This window comes from Microchirus variegatus (genome assembly GCF_963457635.1).
Source record: "Microchirus variegatus genome assembly, chromosome: 11".
In the NCBI taxonomy this organism is placed as follows: Eukaryota; Metazoa; Chordata; class Actinopteri; order Pleuronectiformes; family Soleidae; genus Microchirus; species Microchirus variegatus.
In genome coordinates, this window is record NC_139812.1 from 16584284 (window position 1) to 16611856 (window position 27573).

At 40.3% G+C, this 27573-nt stretch overlaps 1 protein-coding gene across 2 annotated transcripts; it reads right to left on the reverse strand.

Annotated features, from left to right (window-relative positions):
- Positions 1–862: 862 nt before the first annotated feature.
- Positions 863–27319, reverse strand: micu1 (mitochondrial calcium uptake 1). Of its 2 annotated transcripts, XM_083897176.1 has the most exons (12): positions 27226–27319; positions 23893–24057; positions 22550–22730; positions 19696–19858; positions 17114–17157; positions 8861–8975; positions 7479–7561; positions 6831–7031; positions 5488–5625; positions 4057–4165; positions 1864–1953; positions 863–1704 (listed from the first exon to the last, which is right to left on the reverse strand). In XM_083897176.1, coding segments are annotated over exons 1-12 (1452 nt in total). In that variant the 5' UTR covers positions 27228–27319; the 3' UTR covers positions 863–1543. The 2 variants fall into 2 exon arrangements, with proteins under 2 accessions (XP_083753302.1, XP_083753301.1); XM_083897175.1 differs by lacking the exons at positions 17114–17157; positions 19696–19858; positions 22550–22730; positions 23893–24057; positions 27226–27319 and adding an exon at positions 9717–13186.
- Positions 27320–27573: the final 254 nt, after the last annotated feature.

Consider the following 27573-nt stretch of genomic DNA (forward strand, 5'->3'; position numbering starts at 1 on the left):
ACACGCACTGTACAAACACTTCAGGCCTGTACACACTAAAACTAATGTTGTGTCAATTCCTGTGCTTACACATAAGGTGTCGACTTGGTCGGGGGAGGTCTGCAGTCTCACTAAATATAGTCTTCCCTCCCTCCCGTCTCGTCTGACAACAAAGAACCACAGAGCGTAGCCTCGCTGCTCGACAAGCATAGAAATTTGACAGCGCGTGCTTTGGGTTTACATGGCCAAACGGCTGAGAGGCAGAGCATGCCGTACAGCTGTTAGTGTCAAACCGTTACAGGGCAATTTTCCAGAGCACACTTGCTACATGTGGAGGTCATACTGCTCAGCATCATGCTGTAGTTTACAATGGTCAATGAAAATAAGTTGAAGTTCCTAATTCTCCTTAAGCAACATCTACTAATTTTGGTGATTCATCGTTGCTAAATGTTTCTTTTCAACACATTTGGAAGAACGCGTGCTCTTCTGTGTCGCAGTTGGTCCCAAGTAACACTTCCCATCTGCGAGCAAGCAAAAGAGCGAGCCAGCTCGTTTGAGCCAAACGCAGCAGAGAGTGTGCTGCAGGACAATCTTTTAATGGACAGCAGAGGCTGAGGACTGGCCATCCTGTCCATTTCAATTAGACTAAACTGCTGACGTCTCTCATACTCTCCGACACACAATCAAACCACTGTATAAAATCAGCAATATTTGGCCTAAAATCACACAAATCTTCCGGGTGTCCCTTTCACATAGTCAAAGAGTGAAAATGAGAACATGGCCAGCAGCACAGTCGTTCAGAAATCAGTTTTATATTTTTAAAACATCTTTAATAAAGCATTTCTTTCATCACACACCAGCATATATATATATATAAAGTGTTAATCTGAAGAATACACAGTGTGAACAGTAGATTTTAAAGCAAGTCGAGCGTCTTGATCATTTCGGAGCAAAGTGTAAAGCGCCCACTGGAGCTAACAGACTGATTGAAGAGGTGCTGACAAGATTATAGACTTTTTGGTCTGTCCATCCAAAGACACATTTAAGTCTGATGTCAGTGCAGAACAGCCATTCAGCAGCATTTGATCAGCTGAAGGTCACATTAGATTGATTCCACCTCTCGTCTTCCCTTTTGCAGTAAAACGTGTTCAATGCAGATATCGAAGTGCTGCTTTAAGTGTAAAACAGTTCATCCACCGGCTCTGCATTCCTCTAAAGAATATGGCAAAAATATATACGTATTTTTTTTTTTTTTACGACGTTTGATGGTATACTTAAATATATACAAATACCCACAATGCCTTAGGCAGGCATATTAGAGAGGCCCTTTCGGACACAAAGCGCTGTGTCAGCATGCTTTAGTCACTGTATTGAAAGCTTGAACTACTTTGACATGCGTTAATGATTGATGATGCCCCTCTGAGCCGCTGTCCTAATGAGTTCATGGCATTAATTGTGTATTTAAATTCTCAAGACCTGTGGAAGCAGGATGCCTTTAATGCTCGGCGTGTTGTTGTTTCCCCCCCCCACATGCTGTCCAACTCTTTTGCTCACACATTGCCTCCTATGTTTTGGGCATGGCGAAGTCCCAGGCAGTGTCCTGGGCACACTTCACCATGGCTCGCACCAACCGAGTGAAGCCCATGTCCTTGGGTTTCTCCAGTCCACGCATCAGCCGTTGCTTCATAATGGCTATGAACTCCTTATTACTAAGCTCTCCATTCCCTGAGGACACACAGTTAGAAGATGAAATAATACAGGATGAGCGAGTGTGAGGAAGGAGATGACTTCAATTTACTGATATTTTCCATCTGTCAGTGTGAGTACTTGCCAGCCGCATTTATTTGCAGTGGGAGAGATATAATGAACCTGTCAGTTACTTACCGTCACAGTCAAAGAGAGCGAACACCACGTCGCACACATGATCCGACAGCTCTACCTTAGCAACAGTGCGGGCCACCTGCTTCATGGTAACTGGGAGATTGGGGAAAAAAAGAGATTCAGTTAATGGATAATTAAGATTAGAGGAGCCAAAACACTCCAGCATTAGTGGGCTTATTTTCTACATTTGAAAGGAAATCTTGAAGCACAGATGACAACGAAAAGAGGGAGAGATACAAGACCACCTTAAGTCTTTAAGGTTAAAAATAAGAGAAGATCTCAGAGCACAAACAACAAAGAGGTTGAGATAATTTATAGACAAATGCCTGGCAGCCTTTGAACAAACAGCAGTGTTTGCAATCTACCGTACCTCCACAACACTCACAAACAAGTACAACGTGTACTTGTTAGTGTGTAGCCATGCAGCCAAAACAATACTCTAGAAACAAACACCCAGGGTAGATCCTGCGCTGCCTTAAAGCAGCAGCTGTTTCATCAGTGAATCAGTTGTACTGACAGAAGACATATGGAGGCAAACTGATGGGTTGAATCACTACAATAGATGAAGGTAATTGACAAATCAAACAATGGTTATACTTAAAAAAAACGACTTGCCCTCACTGCGTTCTCTGCTCTCACAATAAAACTGACATTTTTAGGATGCAAAAGAAACCTTTTTTTCATGCATGGAAGAAGACCCAATCCATCCATTTTCTACCGCTTTATCGTCCACAGGAGGGTCACGGGTCCTACTTTATTTGTAAAGCACTTTAAAGCAGTGCTGTACAGAATAATAAATAAAATACATAAAAGTTCACACGGCAATAAAACACATGTAAGTTGGAAGACATGGCTAAACACAAATATGGGTAAAAGTAACAGCCTTAAAGAAATAAAAAATAATAGATATTCAGACTGGTTTGTCACTTGGTACACTTGGTTGAACAACCATTCACTTGTACATTTTCTGTGACTTATTCAGGGCTGGGTTACTGCAGCAGAGGGTGGTACAGATATCCCAAGTTACATTTCTAGGTCTTTCAGGGGGGATTCTAAGGGCATTCACAGGCAAGAGTTCTACCATTTGAGCGTGCCAGCTCGACGCTATGGCTTCAAATGAATCCGATGCCCAAACCTTTTCAACTGGCTCAAGGTTGTGATATAATGCAGCCAACAGAAGTACGGTACATCATCTGCAGACAGCAGAGTGGAGATTCTGAGGCCCCCAAACAATACACTCCTCCCTAAGATTGTGCCTTGAAATCCTGTTCATGAGAATCACACAGAGCACAGAATACGGACACAACTCTCAGTCCCAGAACTCCATAGTCCTGACTCCTGCAGTCTCTCCTGGTCACGAGCCTTATCCATAGTCCATAAATCACAAGAAGCCTTGCTATGGTTGAGTGTTGTGGTTCACAGCCAGACTCAAATCTGCTTTGCACTTCCTCTTTCAAGGAACAACGAGCAGTGCCATAACAGACCCTGAGGAGGTTGAGCATTATGACACCACACATTTTTGGAGCAAACCCTTGGGTCAACACTTCCTAATACGATGAGAAAGTTTTTCCCACTGGAAGAAATCCAGAATCCAGATAGAAAAAGGGTTGGTTGCCACTTGCTCTCAACAAGTCCTGCATGCGAAGAGAGAATAAGGCCTGACACTGTCTGAGATTTTTATATATTGAAACTACATTTAGATTTTCCACAAGAGCAATACAATAGATTTACACCGAGTAATTACAGGTTTCATCGTTAGTGACTGAGAAACACCGCTATCTCACATTAAAGGTGTTCAACTGGCCAAAAAAATGCTTCTTTTTTTCATTAAGTACTTCAGCAGAATTGCATCTGTGACACACGATGAATCAATTTAATTGAAAAATGAATTTTATGACAGTATTAACTTGGGTATAAGGGGTTTTAAGGCGAAGGGTGCTCTTAAGCATTCACTCCGCAGCAGGCCTGACAGAAGAAGTCGTAGACGCATGGACGGATGGAGAAACAGATGACAAACGGCTGAGTTACAACTTGGAGCACAGCCAGGCAAAAAGAGATGTGGGAGGAGGATATGGCTGGCTGGAGTGTTAACAGCTCTGAGAGGAAGAGGATGGAAGTGACAACAGTTACATCTAAAGGCGAGTAATTAGGAGGGAAAATGAGAATGTCAGCAGAAAGGGGAAACCGCAGGTGTACCTTTATCTATGGAGGCTCCAGCCATGTGGTAGAAACTCAACGCTGTGTCCACATCGTTCACGTTCTTCAGGAAAGTAAAGAAATTCTCCACCTCCTCAAATGTGATGCCCTGCATGAGAGGGGAATATATATTTTGTGAGAATACTTGCGGCAAATCAGGGAAAAGATTATGCCTGTAGATTTATGTAAGCAATTCTGGGCAAAATGATCCAAATACTGTGATGATCGATGATTTGAATGCACAAAGCCATTCCTGGAGCAGCTTCAGCAGTGGGACGTACACATGAATGAACAGTGAGCGGGGATGAATAAGGAAACAGACGGTCTTAGACACAAATGCACACATATACACATATATACAAACAGACACACAGTCAGTCACACAGCTGCCACCACGCTAATGAGCTCATTTACAACAAACGGTAAACAGCTGGTTTTAGGCAGTAAATAACATTTTTCTCGTTTACACTACAGGTTAGGCCGAGGCTGAGAGACATTATGATGGAAAGAAGAAGGAGAGAAGGATGGCGAGAGAGAGAGAGACAGACAGAGATATTTACTGCAGTTTAATTCAATGGAGAGGCACAACTCTCCATTGACATTCATCCTTTTGTATTTTGTCATGGAGAAATGTCAGCATCGCTGCTTCATGTCAGAGAACTGCTTTAATGATATCTTAGTCCGACTTCTGTGGTGCTTTAAAGTAAACCAACAAACTAGGATGTGACTCAAGCACCTCTGGGGATACAATAATATTGTATCCCCAGATAGTAACATTCATGCATTGCATGAATGTTACTTTAGTCATTTGAATTATGGGGCTCATTACAGTGCAGCAGAACCAGGATGACCTCAAAGTTCATGTTAAGCACGTGAAACAGGAAAGGTAGACACACAGTGATGTTTGCTTCAAGCCCTTTTGCTTTTAGAATATTTTTAAATTTTTATCCTGTTTGGTGTGTCCCAGTAGAGCCACTGCACTGCCTTAAGTGACTGTCTGCAGAAAAATAGCTGGGTGAGGGAAAGGTAAAAAAAAAAGAAAAAAAAAAGATTGTCGTTAAACAGTTTGCTGTGTACTATGAAAGTAAGCTGAAATAAGGACATGGCATAAAACAAAAAGTGAGTGTGAGGCAAAGGGAAACACTGGCTGCTCTGCACTTGGTCACCACAGAGATAGTGGAAGCCAGCAAGTGTCAGTCATGTGGATGCTATCAGGTTCTGAATGTGGTGTCCTCTCCCACTAATGTATTACCTCTAATCCATATCATTCACACATTCACAAACTCAAAGCACCATCTCCATTTCCCTCAGCCACACAGTGTCTGCCAGGCATCCGCACATGCACAACAGTTAGTTAAGACACACACACACACACACACACACACACACACACAACCACCAGAGTTCTGTGCAAGCATGACATTTATCTACCTGTGCATCCTTGAACATCTTCTTCAAACCCTTCTGCATCTGCTTGAGTTTACGAGACTGGACTCCACTGTAGGCCAGCAACATACCTCCAAACTGTCTCTCAGTGATTCTGCCTTCCATCGGATCATTCCTATCAAACTTGAGGAGAGGGAGGTCAGAGCAATGAAGATTGTGTGCCGAGATTGTCTTAATACTGGTGTTAGGTTTCTAAAGTTGAATCATATATTGAGCCAGTGTTAGTGATTTAAAATCTACATGTGCATTTGACCATGTTGCAGCGGTGGGTCTTGGCTGCGTCAGGTCAATCCAGTCGATTTATATCTAGTGCTTTTTGAGTCCTTTTCTCTCTAAATGTGCCAAGCTATTAAAATGATAATTTGTGGAAACCTGTGAGCGTCAGCTCATGACTAAAAGAGAATAAGCCCGGAGTGAAGATTTGAGGGGTGAACCGTCTATTCATGCACATGCGGAGAATTTACCTTTTGTATGCTGAGGTTCCTGGCTATTATGACATTTTAGTTTGTATGCATGATATTCAGTGCAGCTGTGGGGAAGGTGATTGCTGTGTTTGAATATCTATATGTTTTGCTTTGAATTCAGTGACGATTCGAGATCTACCTGGAAATTTACCAATTAGGGATATTAAAAGACTAACAAAAAAAAAGAAAGAGGGAGAAAAAAATAAGTGCAGTACAGCTGGCAAAATATGGCATCGTATGAGCTGCACCCTCAGCAACTGAAGAAAAGAACAAAGGGGAAAATGACCTTTTTTCTTTAAAAAAAAGTGTCACCCTTATTTGTGGCATTCTGACTGCACATTCTGAACCTTGTGTTATCATTAACACTCGACAGACTGTACTTTCTTTCAAGTCCTATTCTTAGAACTTCGGATGATGCTGCCCAGTGATGTTCAGAGTATCAGTCAGACACTACCCACGCTAATTAAAAGAATAACCATATGCTCAACAGCACTGATCAGTTGCCATTTCTGCGGAGACAGAGGAGGGGTGGCTGAGGAAGTGGCAGAAAATGGCTTTTATATTTCACTGTCACAACTTTGACAGACGGGCATTTTTGCCATCGCCAGCCCTCATTTCCCTATGTGTAGTTTATCAACTCATTTCTCACTTCTCCTTTGGGTGTGTTTTGTTTGTTTGTATATTTACTCTAGCAGGATGCCAGTCAGATTTAGTTCCACTGAGTCACAAAGCTGTTTCGTCCCTGAACAGACTTAAGATCAGATCAAAGCCATAATATTCAAATTAATTCATTATCATTGTACACAATAGTGCAGTACAAAATCATTTTAGTATAAAATTCACTTCCTCCATTTCTTCATTTACCTCTAGCTTAAGCACATCATGCTGCAATTTCCTCTGAAACTCCAGGAAGCTACCGATGGTGAGTTTCCCCTTCAGGTCTGCTCCAAAGAAGTAAGTGGTGAGAGCAGAGCTGCAGCCGGCTGTCTTCAGGGTGTTTCCTGTGGTGGAGCGGTCGCGATGTCGCATGCCCATGCTGGTCTGAGAGCGTATGATGCTCTGGACCTAAATATGGAAGGATGTCAAACAGGGTGAGGGTGCAGATGTAAAGATGTAGAAGTGACTGTAAAAATGGTTTGTGTGAGATTATCGCAATACAATTTACTTTGTTAGAATTAAGGATTTAAATGATAATGATAATGAGGTGTTAATTTCAATATGTCTATCATGTACCTAGTATTCTACATCAAAAACCCAAACAGATCAAGTGATAGGATTGAACAGAGCACAAAATGTGAGTGGTGCATACCAATGCAGGAACCTGCATTTATTGCTTGTCACTTTGCATTAGTAGTAACTGTAATGCAATTAGGAACTACACTAATATTATAGCGCAGCCCAGATGCAGGCACTTGCTGTATTAACCTTCCGTTTTCGTCAATATGATACGATATTCAATATGATTTTGTGCTTGTTTGTGTGTGACAGCTGCCTGCAACACAAGCCGCTCACCTGTTCAAACTCCTCCAGGTCCACCTCCCCGTCACCATTGAGATCAAACATCTTGAAAGCAATTTCAAAGTTCCTCTGGGGAGCTGCACACCACAGTATGCAAACACACACACACAAATGGACACATCCTCGCATCAGCACAACACTATTTGAAAACAACACATCACATCAATGTCGATCAATCAAAACAACAGCTAAAGAGTTGAGTACTGACTCAGTAATTATATATCAACTATGCAGCATCTTCAGCCTTCATCTCACCCCCCAGTGGTGCAATATGAGGTACTTAGGGTGCTCTATTTTTTGAGCCAGCTGCACTATGAATACTACAACAATCAGCTAACAGCTGCATCTTCAGCCAACATGGGAGCTGCTAGTAGAGAACCTGCCCTCTCTGTATGAGCAAATGCTAAAATTTGCATCAGTGACATTTGAATGTGTGTCTGCTGCACCACTTTTACATTTTCTCCTCATCTGCCTCAAAAACCATCGACACACAACTACAGCCAAGTGTCAGCACTTCCCTGTCTAATGATGACAGTAAAAAAAAATGATGCAAATCTAACATAAATCACATATTTAAAACCCACCATCTGTCTTTCACTTCCTTAAATGTTTGGTGATATGTGTGAACATATTATTTTCTTTACTACATGGTCTGCATCATTTTAATAGATACACTGTCCCTCTGTTAGCACACTGTTTAAGCAATGCACATTTTGCATGTAAGCTATGCAGGCTATTACTTCACTCTGGACAAACAAAGCATATGGAACTTAACATATTTCCATCTCCAGTATAAACTGAATCACATTTTCCTGTACAGTGACCTACAGAAAGCTGCATATTGCTAAAAGGAGATACTTAAGAGTAATAATTTCTAGAGATGGAAAGAATGCGTACAGTAGCACTATATAGACTTAAAGCAATGTGTGCTTCTGTTAAATAAAATATGATCTCATGTGTCCTATTTTTATGGCCGTGTTAAATGGGTTGAAACCAAACATCAGGCACCCTGCCCTGACTGTTTAAAAATGACTTGTCCTTGAAAACTCCCCAAGAGACCTTCTCCATATGACTGGATTATAATAAGAAAAACAAGCTAAGCTGCAAGCGAGAAGTTTACTTGCCATTGGTGAGAAAGCAGCCAGAGCTTAATTTAAATTGCCATCAGCATAACTGAAGATCATGGCTGAATGTCAGCTTCATAACGTGATTTATCATACCATATTGGAACATTGTGAACTAACGGAGTAATAAAACAAAAGGCAAAGACGACACACATTATGACTGATTTCTGATCAATGTGGAATATTTTAAGGATATGGGATTGAATGGATGGGTCAAAAGTACCATTAACAGTAGGACGGCAGTGTACTTACTTGACAGCACAGTGGTGAGAAAGATATAGTCAGAGAAGGAGATAAGGCCACATTCTCCCAGTGAGTAAAATATGCTGTCCTCATCTGCAAACTTCTCCCTTTCCTGGGCGATTTTCTGCTCACCCAGGCCAGGACCAAAAAAAAAAAGGGGGGGTGACAAAAAGAAAAAAGACAGAAAGCGATTAAAAACATTTCACATTTCACAGGTGCACAAGCCTCACGACCTTTGCATCTGCCCTAGGTTAGGCTGTGTGTGTGTGTGTGTGTACACGTGTGTGTGCGCAAGTTTGTGCTCACACACTCGAGTGCACACAAACACACACACACACACACAGAAAGGAAAAACGCATGTATGACGACATGTATATACTGTCACGATAACGTTCATGCAAGTGCTGCATACACATGAAGCCATTCAGGCAGGTGAGTGTGGTAGTGAGAGTTTGTGGTCAGTTCAAGTACAAGACGCGTTATTCACCAGAGGCTGTACTCACGGTGTGAGACTGACATAAAAGAGAGGGAAAACATCACAAGAGCCTGTAGCACGGACACACACTATTGATTAACAACGCCTGCAACACAACCCAAATGTATTAATCATTATTAACAAAGTGATTTTAACTCTCTTTCACACACAAACACACATTAAGACATTTTTTTTCCAGTTAGCATGTGTATATCCACAGCATTGCATGAAGAGTGCCACTTAATCACATGCACACAACACACTCAGTGAAAAGAGACTAAACAGACAGTGTCCCGACTGATACAACACTTCATTAGAGAGAGGGGACAGATGGACAGAGCATGCCTAAGGATGGAGAGGCTGGGCCTCGCTGAGCCCACGTGGAGTTACCTCCGTCTGCAAGGAGTCCATTTCAGAGGAGGAGGAAGGAGGAGAAAAACTGTTAGAGAACAGCGCGGCGTCTGCTGTCTTTAGCAGAGCCTTGAACGACAAAGACACACATGCATTCATATTGTTGCACACAGCACAAATACACACAGAAAACATCTTGTTCCCAAACAAGATAACTGGGGAGTCCACTCAAATTAGGAATGCAATTATATTTTTCCCATCTCTACCGTCTAGGATTACAATTTACACTCATGAACAACCACGCCTGTTGAAAGTAGAGAGAATAAAGCAAAGACTGTGATTAGGCCAAAATTATACTGTGCCACTAAAGCTGTTATAACAGCAATTTAAATCCATTCAGTGTCTACTTATTCTTCTTCTTCTTCTTCTTCTAATATAGTGGTATCACTATCCCCAATCCATGTCCATCTTAGGTACTGTATCCATGGTGCAAATAAATACATTTAGTTTTTTGAGAAAAATATGAGCTGAAAATAGAGTGAGAGAAGGTGAGAAAAATTAAATGGTTATTTTTTAATAATGATAAAAAGAGAGAGGGAAAGACACAATTTATTTTAGTTTTTGGTTCAATGAAAGTTGAAGACATCCACTGCACAAGTAGAGGAAAAGAGGAGAAATGTACAACTACATTGTGCCCACAGAAGCAAAATGAGAAAATAAAAGAGGTTGGCGTTGGACTCCTGAGTTTGGAACAATAACACTCAGAGAAAAGACCCCCTAGGCCCGAGGTGAGGCGGTCTAATGTCACTCACCCAACCTCACAAGTGTGTACTTAAGCAGGCAAGTGTGTGTTGACCGCTACACAGAAAGCTACACAACCCTGCACATTAAAGACATAAACACACTGATGCCGATTATAATGATTAACTGAACTGAGGCACTGAGCACATTAGGCATAATAACTCATTATTTTTTCAGCTCAGTCCCGAGTCAAGGACAAAAACACCCCCGCAGAAGAGCCAAAATGACATTTAAAAAGAACAAATACATATTCCGTGAATAAAGACTGGAACCAAATAATAAATTCAGCTGATAAAAGTAGAGGCTTCAGACTGTACATGTACATACTTGCTAATAAACCCAGAACTTTCTGTCTACTCAGACAAAAGCCAGTGTCCTAGTTAGAGGAGAGCACAGTTATCTCTTCTGGGATCCCTCGCTCTATCCACTGACTTCCCTGCTGAGCTGACAATATAGTCTAGCTTTTACTCTCGCTCCCATATATGGTGTGTGCTTTATCATCATAATGTATCTCTACAGCAAACTCGTGCACTGATGTAACATTGTGCACGCCGTGAGGCAGATATTTCCATGGAGCATGTGGCACCGCTAAGATCACGCCTCATGTTCTCCTTCATCCACCTTTCTACAAGGGCAAGATTTAGCCTCCAACTCAAGATAATCAATAATAGATGATCCATCAACAAACCATTTAACTGTGTGGATTGTATAAAACATAATTCCAGAAGTCCTGCGAGATATTAATAGTGCATGCAGAAAAACTAAGGCACTCTTCAATCTTTTCAATCTTTAGGAAAAGTTACATTAAGAATTTATATATTGAACATAAACGCAAAAAAAGACCAAAGTGTATCAATTCTTCGTCAGGGTCTGACAAAACAATTCTAGACACAAGTAGCTTACACTACACTATGCACTGCACATGGAGGGCGCTAAAGAGGGCGCCTTCCTCTCTTATAAACAATGTGCACATTACGCAATTTCTATATTAAGGTGGGCTGCATGGTTATGTAATTCTCCAATACAGACTTTGAAATGTGCGTTTCATCAGTCTGCTCTTTTATCAGTTTCCAATTATCATCTAGTTAATTAAAAGCTCATGTCTCCTGTCAATGTTTGTTACCAACTGATAACTGCTTTCGCTGCTCATGTGTATGCGAGCATTTTCTCTCTTAACATCTCTGCCTCGAGCCATGTCATGTGATCATACATGTGTCGGCTAAGTTATGGCTGAGTCCACAGGCTGTGTCCAGATGACTGACTGAGCCACTCAACTAGTCTGTGAGCTGAGGCAGAAACATAGTACTAACGGAGCTGCTGGCCGGACGTTGCCGGCGGCAGAGCAGTCAAAATGTATTGCGGTCATATACACAAACCCACACAGATGGGGATAAGGGTTTGGTCAGGGCTGATCTCCCCAGTGCACCAGGCAAACATACAGCAGCCTGAACAGCTGCCATAGCCAAATTATATCTCACCCAAGCTATAAGTGCCCCACAAATAAGACTCATATAAGTCAATCACAGCCAGCCATGCATGCAAAAGGGCTAAACCTCTCTGTTCAGAAGCACGCTCTAATCACACCACGGGAAACTGACAAACCTGAACACTGTCACGTTCTCTCTAGCTTTACAAAATCACACAGCGTTGTTGAGCCGACATCCATTTAATTAAGAGCTCACGCCTCTTATGTCATAGCTGTTGAACAGAATCAACAATTCCAAAAATCACGCATCGTGGGTTCATTGTTTAGAAAGAATCCAGTCGCTATTAAAGCAAATTAAGACCCGAGATAAGATTTACATTAGGATGCAAAAATAGAGGAAAATATGCCACACATACATTTCTGCTGCCATTAATCTTATCATTTACAATGCTCCACAAGCACTTTGTGCAGCCAGGCACTTGGCTGATGACACCTTAGACTTGGCCCTACTGATCGGGCTGCAGTGCTTTGTTATTGATTAGCCCCTGTCCAACACTGCAGCAGACTCCCCGATAACAGGAGATAGGAATAAAAGGAAGCGGATGATAAGAGACTAGATATGAGCCCATAGTTGTGGTAAAGCTTTAAAATAATAAAAACAAAACTGATGATATTGTTATGGATCTGTTGCGCCTCAACAAAGAGAGAATGTTATATTCCGAGACCCGACAGTGAGTGTGACTTAAATGCTGCCTGTTACCAAGCGACCTTCCATCTCTTCTACAGGTGAGTCTCAATAGAGTTCGGTCTACTGGAGCATTGCACCATTGGGGGAATCATTCATTAAAATAAAAAAGCACCAGAGGTGTAGAGTGTGACAGTGGACAGTGCAGAGCAAGTCAAAGAGAGAGGGAGGAGAACACGAGACGAATGCATTATAAATGGCTCGGTACCTTTATGTCCTTTGTGCCGCTTTGTGTGATGAGGTAGCGCTGGGCTTATTGACACTTTGGCAGGTACAATAAAAGACGTGGGTACCAAGAGAAAGGGGACTTCACAATGCCCCATTCAAGAGTAAAGTGAACCTGGGCCTGAGTCTCATATTTCTACATGGTGGCTGAAAGCTCTCTTACATACAGTTAGGGCATGGCCTCCATCCAAGCCTCAGATAAAACCACAAAGGACTCACCCTTGAAAACCACGGTTAACGTCCACACATAAAAATAAAAACATAAATAAGAATCCACCCATCAGAACAGTAAAGATTGAGCTTTTTTTCTCTGTGTATGATGAGCCATAGAACCATAACAACAGTGTGTAGCTGTGTAGCTAAAAGGAACACTAATGCATTAGCCTCTGCTTTGATCCCAGGGGTAACAGTAGGTGTACTTTTAATAACTCGTAATTATTGTGGGAGGCCATTCAGAATAATCAGCCCTGTGATACACTAAAAAACACAAAACCAAAATAGCTGACCAGGTGTACAGACAATCCAACCTCTTCTAGATTATGACAGGAAAAGACATTGAGATTTTTCTTAGTAACACCATAATAGAGTGGGTGAAAAAGTCATGTCAGAAGTGGAGATGGTGTTAAAAGATGTAGAAATAGAGCTGACAGTCCAAACAACAGTTCCTGGGAGATTCCTGTGAAATCAGAAACAGTGAACACAACAACAGTTGGTATAACAAGAGTCTTGTTTCCACTGAAACAGCGCTCTGCGCTCCCTATGAGTGACAGCTGTCCTCCCCCAGTCATAGCTGGTTATGAGGCAGACGCTATGGCTTTATATACAGGTAGAGAGAAGGTCACAGCACACATCAAACAATTGTCATACATTTTTTTGATATAAAGAACAAGTACTGCCTTCAGTGACTCTAAATCATGCTCTACATAAATCATGCAGCATTGACGTCCAGGGGATGGAGTTGTGAAGGCTATCAAGCACATCAGTACAGCCTCAATGTTAGCTAGAAGAGCCGTCTGCTGGGTCCAAACCCATCCTGTGATGCCACCATGCGTAGAGAGAGGGCGCCACCACCAACTACTTTCTCTGTGAGACACAGACAATAGAGCAGTGCATGCTGGGGAAAAGTGCCAAAGCAAGTGGAGAGCTAAAGGTGATCTCTGAGAAGATATGAGTATGAGGAGAAAAGGTGCATTTAGAAAGCAAGACAGAGGGAGTGCAGGGGAACAGCATTGCTATGATTCGCTATTGACCAATACAAATGCTAATTTTAGCAACTATTTGCATCAAAGCTTTACAAAACTCGACATTTTTAGTTTGGGACACTGACAAAATGATGCAGCGTTGATGCAGTGTTTGATAATCCCTGTAAAGTCACTGGTAATAATTCAACAGAGAAGGCAATCAGCTGCCAAACAAGCTGCACAAAGGGCACCAGGGAGGTATCCAACACACAGTCTCACAACAATACAGAGTTTGTGTTTGCAAGTGCACTCACAATAGGTCACATGACAACATCAGTCTCCTACACTCCCTGTTATTATTAAATGAACAGGTTGTGACCTGCCCTTTGCTGTGCTCAGCTTATCTTTAAATCATCTTGACTGACAGAGACATTCAGACATATTTAAAATTATGAGAGGTCGAGGCTAATTAATCAACAACATCTACTGAGCTGTTCCCCTGGACTAACAACAGTGATTAACTATGTTGACCATTCTTTTAAAGTGGAGCGAAAAAACTGAGTAATACAATGAAAGCTTTTTTATAATTAAAAAAAAAAAGAGAGACAGAGAGAGAAGTAGGTAGTGACTACAAAGTGCAGTTTTTCATTCAGGTGCACACATGCTGCTCAGAACACACCCCATACCTGCCAGAAGTCCTGCAGAGAGGGAGGGGCAAAGGGCAGCAATGAGGAGGGAGGGAGGGAGACAGAAGAGAAGTTGGGAAGGAGAAGAGGAGGATCGGGGAGTTTGTGGGAAGAGAACGGGGGATCAACAGATTGAATGATTGGGGAGAAGAAAAAATTGGGATTTTGGGAGCCGATGATGATTATTCACAAGAAAAAAGGAGGGGAGAGAAAATGGAGGGATTACTTGTTATGTGAATGAGCGAGAATGGCTGATAATTGCACAAGAAATTAATCTACAGTTAACAATGGCAAGGTCAGGACACATCAAAATATGATTACTGTATTTGAAGGCATGCCCACATGATCCGGGTAAGGGTCACACAGAGTGAATAAACAGCAGATTAACAGCAGAGACATGCAGCGAAAAGACTGGCTGCGCAAACGGAGCAATCTTATTTTAAGGCTTCTAAAACAATTGTCGTTTCCATAAAACAAACAGAGCAAGTCAATATAAACACTTGTTAAACAACCAGATATGGCATGTACTGTTTGCTGACATATAAACGGGTCCTGGAACAAATTAGCTTGAGCAGGAGAGAGCAGGGGCAAAGATGCAGTGAGAGGATTACAAAACGTACAATTTTATCTTCCTCTTAACTACAGCCAAACAATGTGCATGAGGCAAATCTCTCAGTTTGTGAGGCAAATTTAAAATTACACCACAGGAACTAAGACACGGAAGTCTTTAAAGGAGAGCTCTCCTGTTACTCTCACATAATACTCTGCTCCTTACTGCAGTCAACCTTCACCTAAATCATAGTTACCACCTCACCCCGAACACACCCCTTCTACTTCACCACACCCTCCAACAACTTCAAGATTTACACACGACAAATACTGCGCCACTATAGTAGCTCTGATTCATTGCAGTTTTTAGTTACATGTGAACTACATTTCATGGCTTCTTGGCAAGAAACTGGAATAGATTATTCGCCCTCCAACTTGCTAGCGGTGCCCATTAACCCAATGAGAAGTAGGCACATGTCTCTGGGCAAGAGGGGTTTGGATAGAGCCTGAGAGAGAGGGGAGGAGTCGGCCACTCTGGCCATGAGCAGAAAAATCTCAGGGGACAAGCTAAATTCAGTATCAGAGAAAACCATGTGTCCAAGGATTTGCCTGGCAAATGAAAGAAACACAAGGCCTGAATATAGGAACAACATTTACATAACCAGACCAAGGGCCATAAATGTGCACTGCTACATTTCCATTTGAGGTGGCCACAAAATTGTAATCTACACTTGATAAATGCAGAGCAAACCAAAATCTCTCTTTTATTCTTTGGTTTATATTCATTTCTTTTTTTTGCTTCCAGAGTCAACTCATTGTTTTTTCCATTCAGACTAATTGACAGTTGAGGAAGCAAAGCAAAGACAAATAAGCAAAGAAAAGAAGAGTGCATATTATCTCTACGAGTTTTCACCTAATATATTTTTTACATTTTACAATTTCATCCAGACAGATGTATCTGTCTTTCATTATGCGTTTTACATTTACATTTCTAAGAATTGTGATTCAGAAAGACCCATAAATAACACAACTAAAAACTAAATATATGCATACAGGTGCTACCAAATTGATTTTAGACAGACAAAACTGAAATAAACCATCAGTAATGTTTTGATAAGCAATGATTAAAAGTTAGTTATGGGAATTGAGGTAGAATTTTTCTATATAATGCTTTTTTTCTCTCATTTTACATTACTTAAAGCACTTCGTAAAACTATACATTTAACACCTTAATGTATGCACATTTGAATGAAGAGATGAATCCCCTTCATGATTTTTTGTGCACAAGTCATTTGCTGAACATTTTCTGCATGAAAATAAGTTCAATATTTTACAATAACATGACCCATTTCAGAGAAAAAAGGGGAATATTAGCTTTATATGTTCAGTTTTGTACATTATGTACAAGAGGTACAAGAGAAAAATGCTGAAAAGAGAGCTCTGTCAAGTAATTAGAACACTGCATTTGGGAAGACAAGATTAATGTATCTTTAAGTTTCTAAAAGTAGCTCTTTTGTATTATGGTGCTGATGGACGTCAGATATGCCCACACACCATGATGGGTAATGTGCATAAGTGTAAATGCTCTCTTTTCTGTATAAGACAAACTGATATTTTTATTGATATTGCCAATTCTGGGACATCACAAAATAAATCAGAAAGCGGAAGTTTCTATACTTTATTAGTTTAGTTTATATGTATTGTATTTGTATCTATATATTTGGTTTCCATTGAACATTTTAAGTTCAACTCCCTATTGCTGACCTTCACGATTGCTAAGTTGACCTTCTGTTCTTTTTACAGCCTCAATGCCCACTTCTTACCTTCCCATCATAGCGCTTCACAACAAACTGATCGAGGCCTAGATCTGAAAAAAGAGAGGGAGAATGAACAGGGACATACAGATTAGAAGACAAATAACAGACCAAATGACAGGCAGATTAATTACTCATGAGGGACATCAAGATTAATACCAAGAATGAAGCATTTCACCTCTGGTTATCATCAACATTTGTTAAGAGATTAATATTTGTCATTAATAACCCATTTCCACTTTGCCAGGTCTTTAATATAAACACTCATCAACATTCAGCTTTGACTTTTCTGATCATTAGTTATTGCGAAGTTTATTTATAAACCCCAGTCAGCGACACAAAGCAAAATCGACTGTACAGTATGTAGTATTTACATTTACCGATTCAGACAACTGTATTGATCGTGAGAACAAGCATTTATCAAAAATTCTTCAACAGTCACCTTACATTCTGTTCAGCAGCCAGAGAGCTGAATAAACAAAGAAATAGAAGTGATGTTTGTATGTATTGGTTGCTTGAAAATTAGCAATTTGATTGGATAGTTTGGTTTGAATAATCACTGCGATGAAGCAAATAAAGTATTTCGAGGCAAAATTCACAAATTCACTTTTCAGCTAAATATAATTCTGATATTTAACTTGTCCTACTTTTTAATAAACGTAATGAAATAGACTTTAAACATAAGCTGTGATCTTTTAATCAAAAGGACAATGATATCATCATAAGTGTGATTCTAAATGAATATACCTTGTTTAGGTGATTTCAAAATGACTGTGAGACACAGCAGTTGCCATCTGTTAAATTAATCTATAAAATATATCCACCACCAGTGCCTCTGGGAGTGAGAGGGGAACATCAGAGAGTTAAACAGCCTCTTCATATCACACATTTAGACTAGCAGCATGCTGGCTGATAAAACTGACTTAACACTTTGGTGATGCTTTGAGCATAAATCTCACATGAATCTCACACTAATGAAGTGAATACCACCATTTTGTTTCAAGTTGGCATCATCAACATAACAATAACACATAATCAAAAACAAGAAAATAATTATATAGCGTCAGAGATAAGATAAGTATTTAAACCCATATGTCTACACGTAATATTCAGTTTGTTAAGTCATACATTTCCGCTTAACAAGTTAAAAGTAGCAACCTGAGGAAAAAATACTTTTGAGGAGCTTCTGAACTAAGATGCAGTTGCTGAGTTACTAGTTCTAAGGGTTACTCATCAACCTTCAGTTTAAAAAAAAAAAAAAAGAAAAAAGAAAAACAGCTGATCATTTAAACAAAAGTAACTGAGGCTCAATTTGGATGGAGACTGACAAAAGAGAGCACACCAGTTGTCTGTAAAGTTAAATGCAATTTCATCTTCGACCTAGATAGGAAAAGGGTGTACCTTTTTCTTATCCAACAAAACTCAGCTTATTATTTATTTGCGTTACTTTAATTCCAGTTTCAAAGGGCAAAAGACAGAATCACGTCATGATGAAGAGCAAGGAATTTGTGTGAGGTACATAGTTTAAGAGTATAAGGCAATGAGGGACATGCTATGCCAAGACTTGAGCATTGTTAACAGGTAAAAGAGTGGAGGAGGACTTAAATAGGTCTGTCTCAAGCACGGTGTATATGACAGGCCCATTTAAGTGCTAACATCAGGCTTGCCTCCTCAACTATAAATCCTCAGGATTAAATAGCTCTTACACATTAAAAATTCAACCACTATTCTGTGATGAAAGTTAATAAACTGCCATACAAGAAAATGTCACAAATCTAACTGGAGGTGCCGTGTTGAAAAACTGGATGAGATGGAAGTTAAACATGTTAAGCTCCCTGCCATCCCAGTCCCCCTATGGTTGAAGATCAAACATCTGCTACTGGCCTCATGTGAGGCGCCTGAGGTCTGCTCTAGTTTGAACCCGTTAATTGATGCACCAACTGCTGTGTCGTGATTCCCTCAACCCAGCATGCCTGGCCAGTCTTGTCATTCCCTCTCCTTTCCACTACACCTCCCTTCGTCCTCTTGATCACTAGGGAACATTAGGGTGTTTAGATTCTGAGTCATGACTGCCATGTGTGTGGTCAGCATGAAAGTGAGCTATGTTGGGTAATGCTACACCACTGAAGGCCAATTGGACTCAGCCTGGAAACATCTCACCCTGGAGAGTGACGATGATGATGATGATGATGAACATGAACGATAAGCATGCATGCTCTGACACATGCAGTATTTCTGTTTATGGTATTGGGGTGGTGTTCATCAGCACCAGTTCACTCTCACTTGCGGGGCCTAACATACAAGCACACCTTGCACAAAGCTGCAGGTAAATAAGATTTGACTGCACAAGCAAGCACAAGGCAAACCTCACTTCAAATATCACTGTGTGAGAATCAAAAACGCAGCTATGGAGGGAAAGAAAGTTAGGATTTATTATGATATAATGGGGAACTGCAAAAATGTCGTGTGCCAGGTTGCTACAAATGTATTTGGGGCCAAAATCAGCTTTAAAAAATTCACTTAATTCTAAAAGAGCAATCTTAAAAAGCGTGAAATCTTATGGACCACTAGAAATCAGAGAATAAACTCACTCTCAGGCTGCTTCTCGTTGGGTGTGATGGAGCGTATGAAGTCCTGGGGCGTCATGTAAACCTCAGCATCTCCATGCTCGCCGATGACCTTCAGTGTGGCAAAGTAACGGAAAATCTTGTCTGGAGTGGAGTAGGCCCTTATTCTGTTCTCATACTCCATCACCTGTTTCAAGCAAACATAAAGTATAATTCATTTCACAGGTTAAAGAGCAAGTGTCATTCCAACATACAGTCGGGTCCAGAAAGTAGATAGATTTAAAACCAAACTATATCTAAACTAATAAAAATTAAAGAAGTAGCTACATTTAAATCAAGCAACTAAATCTTCTGAGAGAGGGTTTAGAGTGCAGGGGGTAATGGAGTTCCTAGAATAAAGAAGACATCAGTCCCATGGGTGAGGTATATTAACCTTCTGACTCGACTCAACTACTATCAAGGAAATAAGTATCAGGGTAGAATAAAGGTAGACTAAAGATTTGTTCCAGGTCAAAAAGCCACATCCACATTAATAATTTAGTTTTTAAACGCATGACTTTGTAAATGCTGCAAAAAAAAACAACTGTTAAAACTTTACCAACAATAGACACATCTACTTTAATCGGACTAAATAAAAGCAACAGAATGTAGTCTCTGCTGACAGAAATAATTTGCTTGTGTATTTGCATAGCTAGAGGGAAAGCTCTCATGTCATCATTGGAGACATATGCAGACATCAACTCGTGCCAAATTCAAACTGATGAACTGCAGAATTGTGCACTTGTGATCTGATCACCTGAGACAAATATTGACAGGTAAGGATAGGGCCCAAGCAAAAAAAAAAAAAACATCATCCGATTTATGAGTGTATAATATTCACTCCATTCAAGTGTGAATGATTGTGTGATACTGATGTGTAGGTATGGTATATACTGTATATGGTATAATGGATGGACATCATCTCAGACACAGAGCAAAATGTGTGACTACATTGAGATCATTTTAGTTTTTTTACCATCACTTTCAAATGACACTTAAGGCTTTCTATTCTATTCTGTGTGGATGCGGCTTGTGGTCCAATTATTTGTCTTCGGTGGCATTCTAATAATAAGTTTCAGTGTAACCGGGAAACTGATGCTCAGCAACAATTTGCACAGGTGGTTATTTTGTGTGAAACTAAACAAATTCCCTATGGAAAAGTACACCATTTTACAGTCTAAACTCTGACGCTGTATTCCACTTTGTTTTAAACAGGAGAGAGGGATGAAGGATTTGATCAAACTACACTTTCTTGTGTCTGTAACTGATTAAAAGCACCAGTTTTGCTTCATCATTTTAATTGCCTTCAATGTCTTGAGGAAAATGACCACTTCTACATATCCTACAGAAGAAGAAACTATCAGTGTGTGGAAGAGAAGTTACAGGAGAGTCATGTGGAAAAGCAAAGACTGAGTGATAAAAAAGCCCCAGACAAGCTGTCATCTCACTCTAGTTCTCATCTCCTTAGATTTATAGGCCACTAAAGCATCACCCACACACTGATGGAGACCCAAGTTCATTCTTTTGACCTTTCAGTCTTTTATGCTCTCTTTCCATTACAAAAATTACATTAACTAAACTGTGTGCGTGTGTGTCACGCCTGTTATTTACGGGATTTTTCTGCCGCAAGAGTGGTAAATCAATCTCAAAGTAAGGTGAATGCAATGAATTTTAAAGCAAATACTGTAGATGGGGAAAAAATTCCCTCTTGCTTGCTGCACAATTTTGCTTTGGTGAATATATATATATATATATATATATATATATATATATATATATATATATATTATTTTGACTGACTGAATGAATGAATGAATATAGTGTATATTGCAAAATTGGTGCCAGTTCCTTTTCACACACTTTTAATCTGCATTTGACATGTTATTTATAGAGTTGAATCCTCAAGGAGACATGGTCAGTTCTATGACTAAGTCATGCACTCCATGACGGAGCATCTGGCCGGTGCTTGTCTCTAGTTTCCATAGCAAAAAGCAAATCTATATTTCTACTAGGTTTTGTTTTGTTTTTTAACTTTTTTTTACTCCCCCTCTGGATAGGATACCAGTCCATCGCAGAACGCCTCCCTCTACACCTCCTTTTAAATTTAGTGGTGAGCAGAGAGGCTTCGGGTATGTTTTTTACATCTTTGGAATAATGCTGTGGCCAGTATCCGAACCACCAACATCACACTCCAGAGACAACTTCTCTTACGAAACAGACCATTATATTTGCAAAGAAAATATAAAAATCTGGCCCACAAAAAATTGGTCCATGCAGAACAGGACAACCACCAATGGATATATTCATCTAATCATCCAACCCTTGTTCGACCCCTTTTCCAGATCGTAAGTGAGCCGGCTCAAACAATCTATTTTTACTAACACACAAGTGAATCATGTGTTGCTGTGATTCACGAAAACAGTTAGCTCCCTAGACATCTATATGCTTACAGCAAACTATGACTGCTGCACAGTCAAGAGTGATTGTGCCATTTATAGTTCATTCTTTCAATCGCCTTGCTTCTCCACACCAATAAACTGAGTTTCAAACCGTGTTTACTCAGTTGAATATTCAAAAAACATTTTATTCTGTTGGTCTGTTGTCATTTGATGCATAATTAAAAGCAATAAAGTCTTATGGGTGGTTCAATAAAATCTTATGGGTGGTTCAGTTATTTAGGATGGCAGACATGCTCGCTGATTTGATCGTGTGTCAGTGAAAAATATTCTGTCAAAACATACTTGCATTTGCATATTCAGCATTGAAGGACGTTAAAACATCATTCTAGATGTGGATAAAGAAGACTGTCTGAATAGCTGATTGTTTGTTTATTGATTACCTTGCGGTCACGGAATCCGGAGCGTGGCTTCTTTTTTTTCCCCTCTCCTTCTTCATCTCCACTGCTGGCCTCCACTGATTTCTCTGACTCAGTGTCTGAGACTGTACCCTTCATAAAATCAGTTTCCTCTTCTCCTGGTTGTCCGGAGTGTCGAACAGAGGATCCGGCATCTGCATATGCTCTGTTTTTGACAAAGAAAGAGATTAGACAAAGATTAATAGCCAAGGAACAGTATCATGTTGACTATCCTTGTTACTAACAAGCCCAGGTGGACTATGTATCTACCTTTTACAGTGTGAACTGTGGTTACGATTTTTTTTTTTTTTTAAAGGAGGAATGAGAATCCTGCAGCATGTTTGTACAATTTGCCTCACCTCTTTGGCATGCAGTGAATAGGACAAACTCCAACTCGCCCATTTTTCTGACTAAATTGAAAATTTACACATAAATAGCTGGGTCTGTCTGTAGCAAGCTGAATAATTCAGTTTAATGAGACACAAGGAGAATGAACCCTGGGGTGAAGGCCTGGAACGGTCCCGTCCCATCAGTTTCAAATGCCCTGAGGCACCATCCATCACTCGACCTACTGCAGCACAGTCATCATGTCCCGACAGAGCACTCACATCAACACTCTCTCTACCGTTTTGCTTTAACTAAACCCCAGCCTCCTTAGTAAATGACAGCCGTAAACATATGACACCTCTGAGGTGGCAGCTTTGAGTGTCAACAGAAATATATATAGGTAAGAAGTTGAGTTTCTTTTTACCAACAATTGTGTAAGGTAAGGCGATCAAATCTGACGTGCTCAAGAGGAAACCTACAGTTGAATTTTGTGCTTTTTGCACAAAATCCTAGTTTAACTCATCAGGACCTGACAAACAGTGTAAGCACGCTTACAAAACAAAGTGGAAGACACACGACAGCAATGCTCTCAATAAAGGGTAAATGGTATGTATTTATATAGCACTTTTCTAGTCTTGCTAACTACTTAAAGCTGCTTTACGCTACAGTTTTTACACAGTTTTTATTTACACACAGGAATTGCCCTAGAAAACATGAATATGTCAACTGCTTTACTTCCGAGTGAAAGACACACACCTGATTTACTGCTAATATGATTGGTATGGTAGGAAAAACAGAAAAATACAACTTAAAATAAAACTTTTTAGAGCACAGTGGGCAATCAAAAATAAATAAATTACCCTCATATTAATAATTGTCTTGACTTTATTTTGATGTGTAAGTAAGGATGTAGACTCACACCAATGGAAACAGAGCTACCATGCAAAGTGCAGGTCTAGACAGGGTTTAGATAGTATGTAGAAGCAATGCCTGCGACTTACCTTTTCCACAGCAGCCCAGCACTGGCCGACACGCCAGTTACTCCAGCCAGAGCTGCAAGCATCAACCTCCTCTGACCGGACCCTCTCACTGGTCCACTGTGGTAGCGTCGGGACAACTGTGTTAGCCCCACTGAAACTGCGGACAACGCCCGCAAGCGAAACATCCTGCATTGGGAAAAGAAAAATGATGGAGTGACACATAGGACTGACACCCTACTGCATTAGAAATGACCAACATTTCAAATCAAAAGAATAAATATTCCTGCCTCACAAGGATTATTTCTTCTGTTTAATTAAATTAAGTGTGTAAATTAATAAATAATAAATACTGCTTGGGAACTATTGATGCTGAAGATTTGGAAAATCGGACCAAAAACTAATTAAACACACTTATCGCAAAGCTTTAGAACAACAGCAGTTCACTGTCACATTCTCACGCCTTAATTAATAAACAAAAGAAAGCAAGGATCAAATTAATTGCCACCAGTGCTGCTAAGCTCCAGAACTTCATTTTCGACCAGACAGTTGTTTCATTTATCAATGTCACAAAAAGGCAATCAGCAATTAAGCAAGGTAGTCAGTGCACATCTGTAGCTCCTGTGTGTGCTCTTTTCACAGTGCAGGATAGAGGACTTAACTCCACTGAGGCTTAAAGCTGCCACCTGTCAATATCCTATTAACAATTCAGGCAGTGATTGTCAAAACGATTTGGCAGAAAGAAAAAAAAAAAGATGACAGCATTTTACTGAAGTGTTCAGCAGCCTGCGAAAGCAGACCGGTCTGAGTTTAAGAGAAAGTACGCATGTCATTTCTGTGAAGCTGGAGACAGCTTGATCTGAAAAAGACTCTTCACAAAGACTTCTACACTGCTCTTCAGGACAACCTGAGAGAAAAAGTATCTTTACCCAAATAAAACTATTACAAAAACACACATATGCCAGACAAGCTTAAAATCATCATAAATAAGAAGCAAAGGGATACAAACAAAACAGTTTCCAGCTGAGCCACCAGAGCCAATCCCATCTGACACAGGGCGAAAAGCTGGGTACACCTTTGTCAGTCCATCGCTGGACTGATACACAGACACGAACCAATCACACCTAAAGGCGATGTGTCAGATTGATCTCTGCATGTTTTTGGACTGTGAGAGGAAACCGGAGTACCCGGGATAAAACCCACATACATGTGGAATGCTAACATACAAATGCCATACAGAAAGACCCTCAATCAGACCGGGTTGTGAACCCAGGTTTTTTGACATAAGGCAACGATGCTCGCCAGTCCGCAGTGTTAAAATTTAAAAAAGTGAGGGTTAACCATAATCCTTGCAATCCTGGAGGGCCTGGGTATTGTAATTTTTTTTTTTTTAGGGGAAGAATTCCAATTTTTTTCCTAATAATAAATTAATTGTCCAAAAGTGACAGTTGACTGAATCCTATTTTTAGTACTACAACAAACCTGAGCCAATTAAGTCCTGATAAATTCAGGCATGACAATTTAATTCATCGTATGAATGTCAGGCTGCTCCATTTCACTTTAAGCAGAGTAATTTAAGACATTAGTTTTCTTTCTTCTGACAGTGAGATTAGCCGGATCCACAGCACAACCCAAAATCATTTTCAGCCCTTTCATTTCAGCTAGAAAGTCCAAAGGAAACGCAAACTGATGTGGTGTGTCTCACCTAGTAAATCAATATTGCCCGTGATCATTCTGTACCAATTGACATAAACTGAATGTCTGCTATGTGAATGCTTCTAGGCTCATTGAAAATCCCATAGAAACAAACAGGAGCTGAAAGACTCACCTAAACAGACTATGGCAATTAGAATTTATGTCATCAATTAAGATTTGTAATATGTGGTTCTTAGTTGTCGATAAATGCTATCCAAGGTTCCTTAATTTTGTACTTCCTCTGTTGCTCAGGGATGTTTTCTGCCTCCAGGTGGTAAACATAAACACAGAGCGATGGGATTTTTGTCAGGAGCAGAAGAAGAATTGTTGAAGAAACTTGCATACAAGGGGGTCTGTAATATACGTATGTATAACAGCTTTGATTTAAGTTTGCTGGTTGGGTTAGTTTGCAAAAAACACTTCTAATGATGTCATAGTCCAGCTACCTACATACACATAAAAATAACAAAAGATAAATTGAGGTGTTTTAACAGAGGTGGTGACTCACACTATAGTTAGCCACTTCTCAGTGCCCAACTAGAAGAGTGGGTTTATAAACACTATATAAACAAGAGGTGTACTGACCAAATAGGGTTTAGGTTGGTACAAAAGATTTGTAATGTGACAAACTAGTAAAACAAACTCTGTGATCTGAGCAGATCTGACTCAGTTTAGATTCAGCAGAATTTAATACAACACTAAACTGCCAGGGGTCATATCACATTAACATTGGTGGACATAAAGTCCCTTTGTCATAGGTGGTGGGGTTGGCTTTATTTTACCTCAGTGCAGACTTATAATATATCCATCAATCTTCTACCACTTTATCCTCCATGAGGGTTGTGGGGTGCTGGTGCCAATCCCAGCTGATACACCCTGGACTGGTCGCCAGTCCATCACAGGGCCACATAGAGACAAGTGACCATCCACTATTTGACCAGTTAATTTATGGTGTCCAATTTGTCTAATCACCAAATCAGTATGTTTTTGGACCACGAAAGAAAAATAACACTTACAAAAACAGCATACTACGTAAAAAAAATAGGACTACAAAGACACAAAAAATACACAACGTGTAGCATTTTAAATTAATATGAATGTTAATATGTATACTCCTACAATAGGGCACGTTTACCAATATATTAATCGTTGGGACTGATAAGAAACATTTCTTTAATCGAAAGCTGGACAGGACCAAACTTATCTCATTTTGAGAGTCGGCTTTTACGTAGCCATAAAGTATTAAACTTATTCATCCACCAATGGGTAAGTTAACGGTCTCGGAGTGGGGAAAAAAGTAATATACTGCTTTCAGATGCTGGTCCTGTCATGTTTGTCGCGCTTTTTTCTCCTCCTGATGCACAAGGACGCGATGTTTTGGTTTTAGCCTTAACTTTACATTCATTCTGCAGGTAATACGTTTGCCGTTACTTGTCTGCTTACAAATAGAAAGCCTGTATGGCTTTAATGGCGCTCCTGGGTCTGTATCGTGCATTGGTGTTTGTGCGAGGCGCTTAATAAACGGAGCAGCCTAATGCTAGCTAGCTAGCAAGCTAACGTCAGACTGAACGTCAGGATAAATTCGCTCCCATAGAACTGCGACTACTTACACACTGGTTAGTAAAATAGCAGTGGGGGCAAAGAGACGACATGGTTACTCACATTAGTGTCAATAGAAATGCCAGTCAGTCCAAAAATAATAATATCTTCGTTTTCGAGAAGGTCCTCCCCTCCTGTGTCTGCAGAGATGGAGCTCAGCACAGCACTTCCGTGTTCAGCAACAGCGGGGCGGGGCAGCATCTCGGCACGCCGGGGCCCCGCCCATTGCAGTTCAAGGAAAACATAAACATTGAATATGCCCTCTTTTAATGTTACCTATTGTTATTACGGCCGGCACACTCACACAGTAGTGCAAGGACCTATTGTTCTTCCTGAAATGTTATGTTTTTTTTCTCCAAAGGCTCACAGTTTGCAGGCCCTAAACATTGGTGAAAATGGCATGGTGCAAAT

Excerpts from the sequence above, each read along its gene's own strand:
- micu1 (XM_083897176.1), bottom strand. Across the intron at positions 8,976-17,113 it reads TGAAGCGCTATGATGGGAAG|AAAATCGCCCAGGAAAGGGA; the intron begins GTAAGAAGTGGG and ends CTGGGTGAGCAG. Across the intron at positions 4,166-5,487 it reads AGATGTTCAAGGATGCACAG|GGCATCACATTTGAGGAGGT; the intron begins GTAGATAAATGT and ends CCTCTCATGCAG.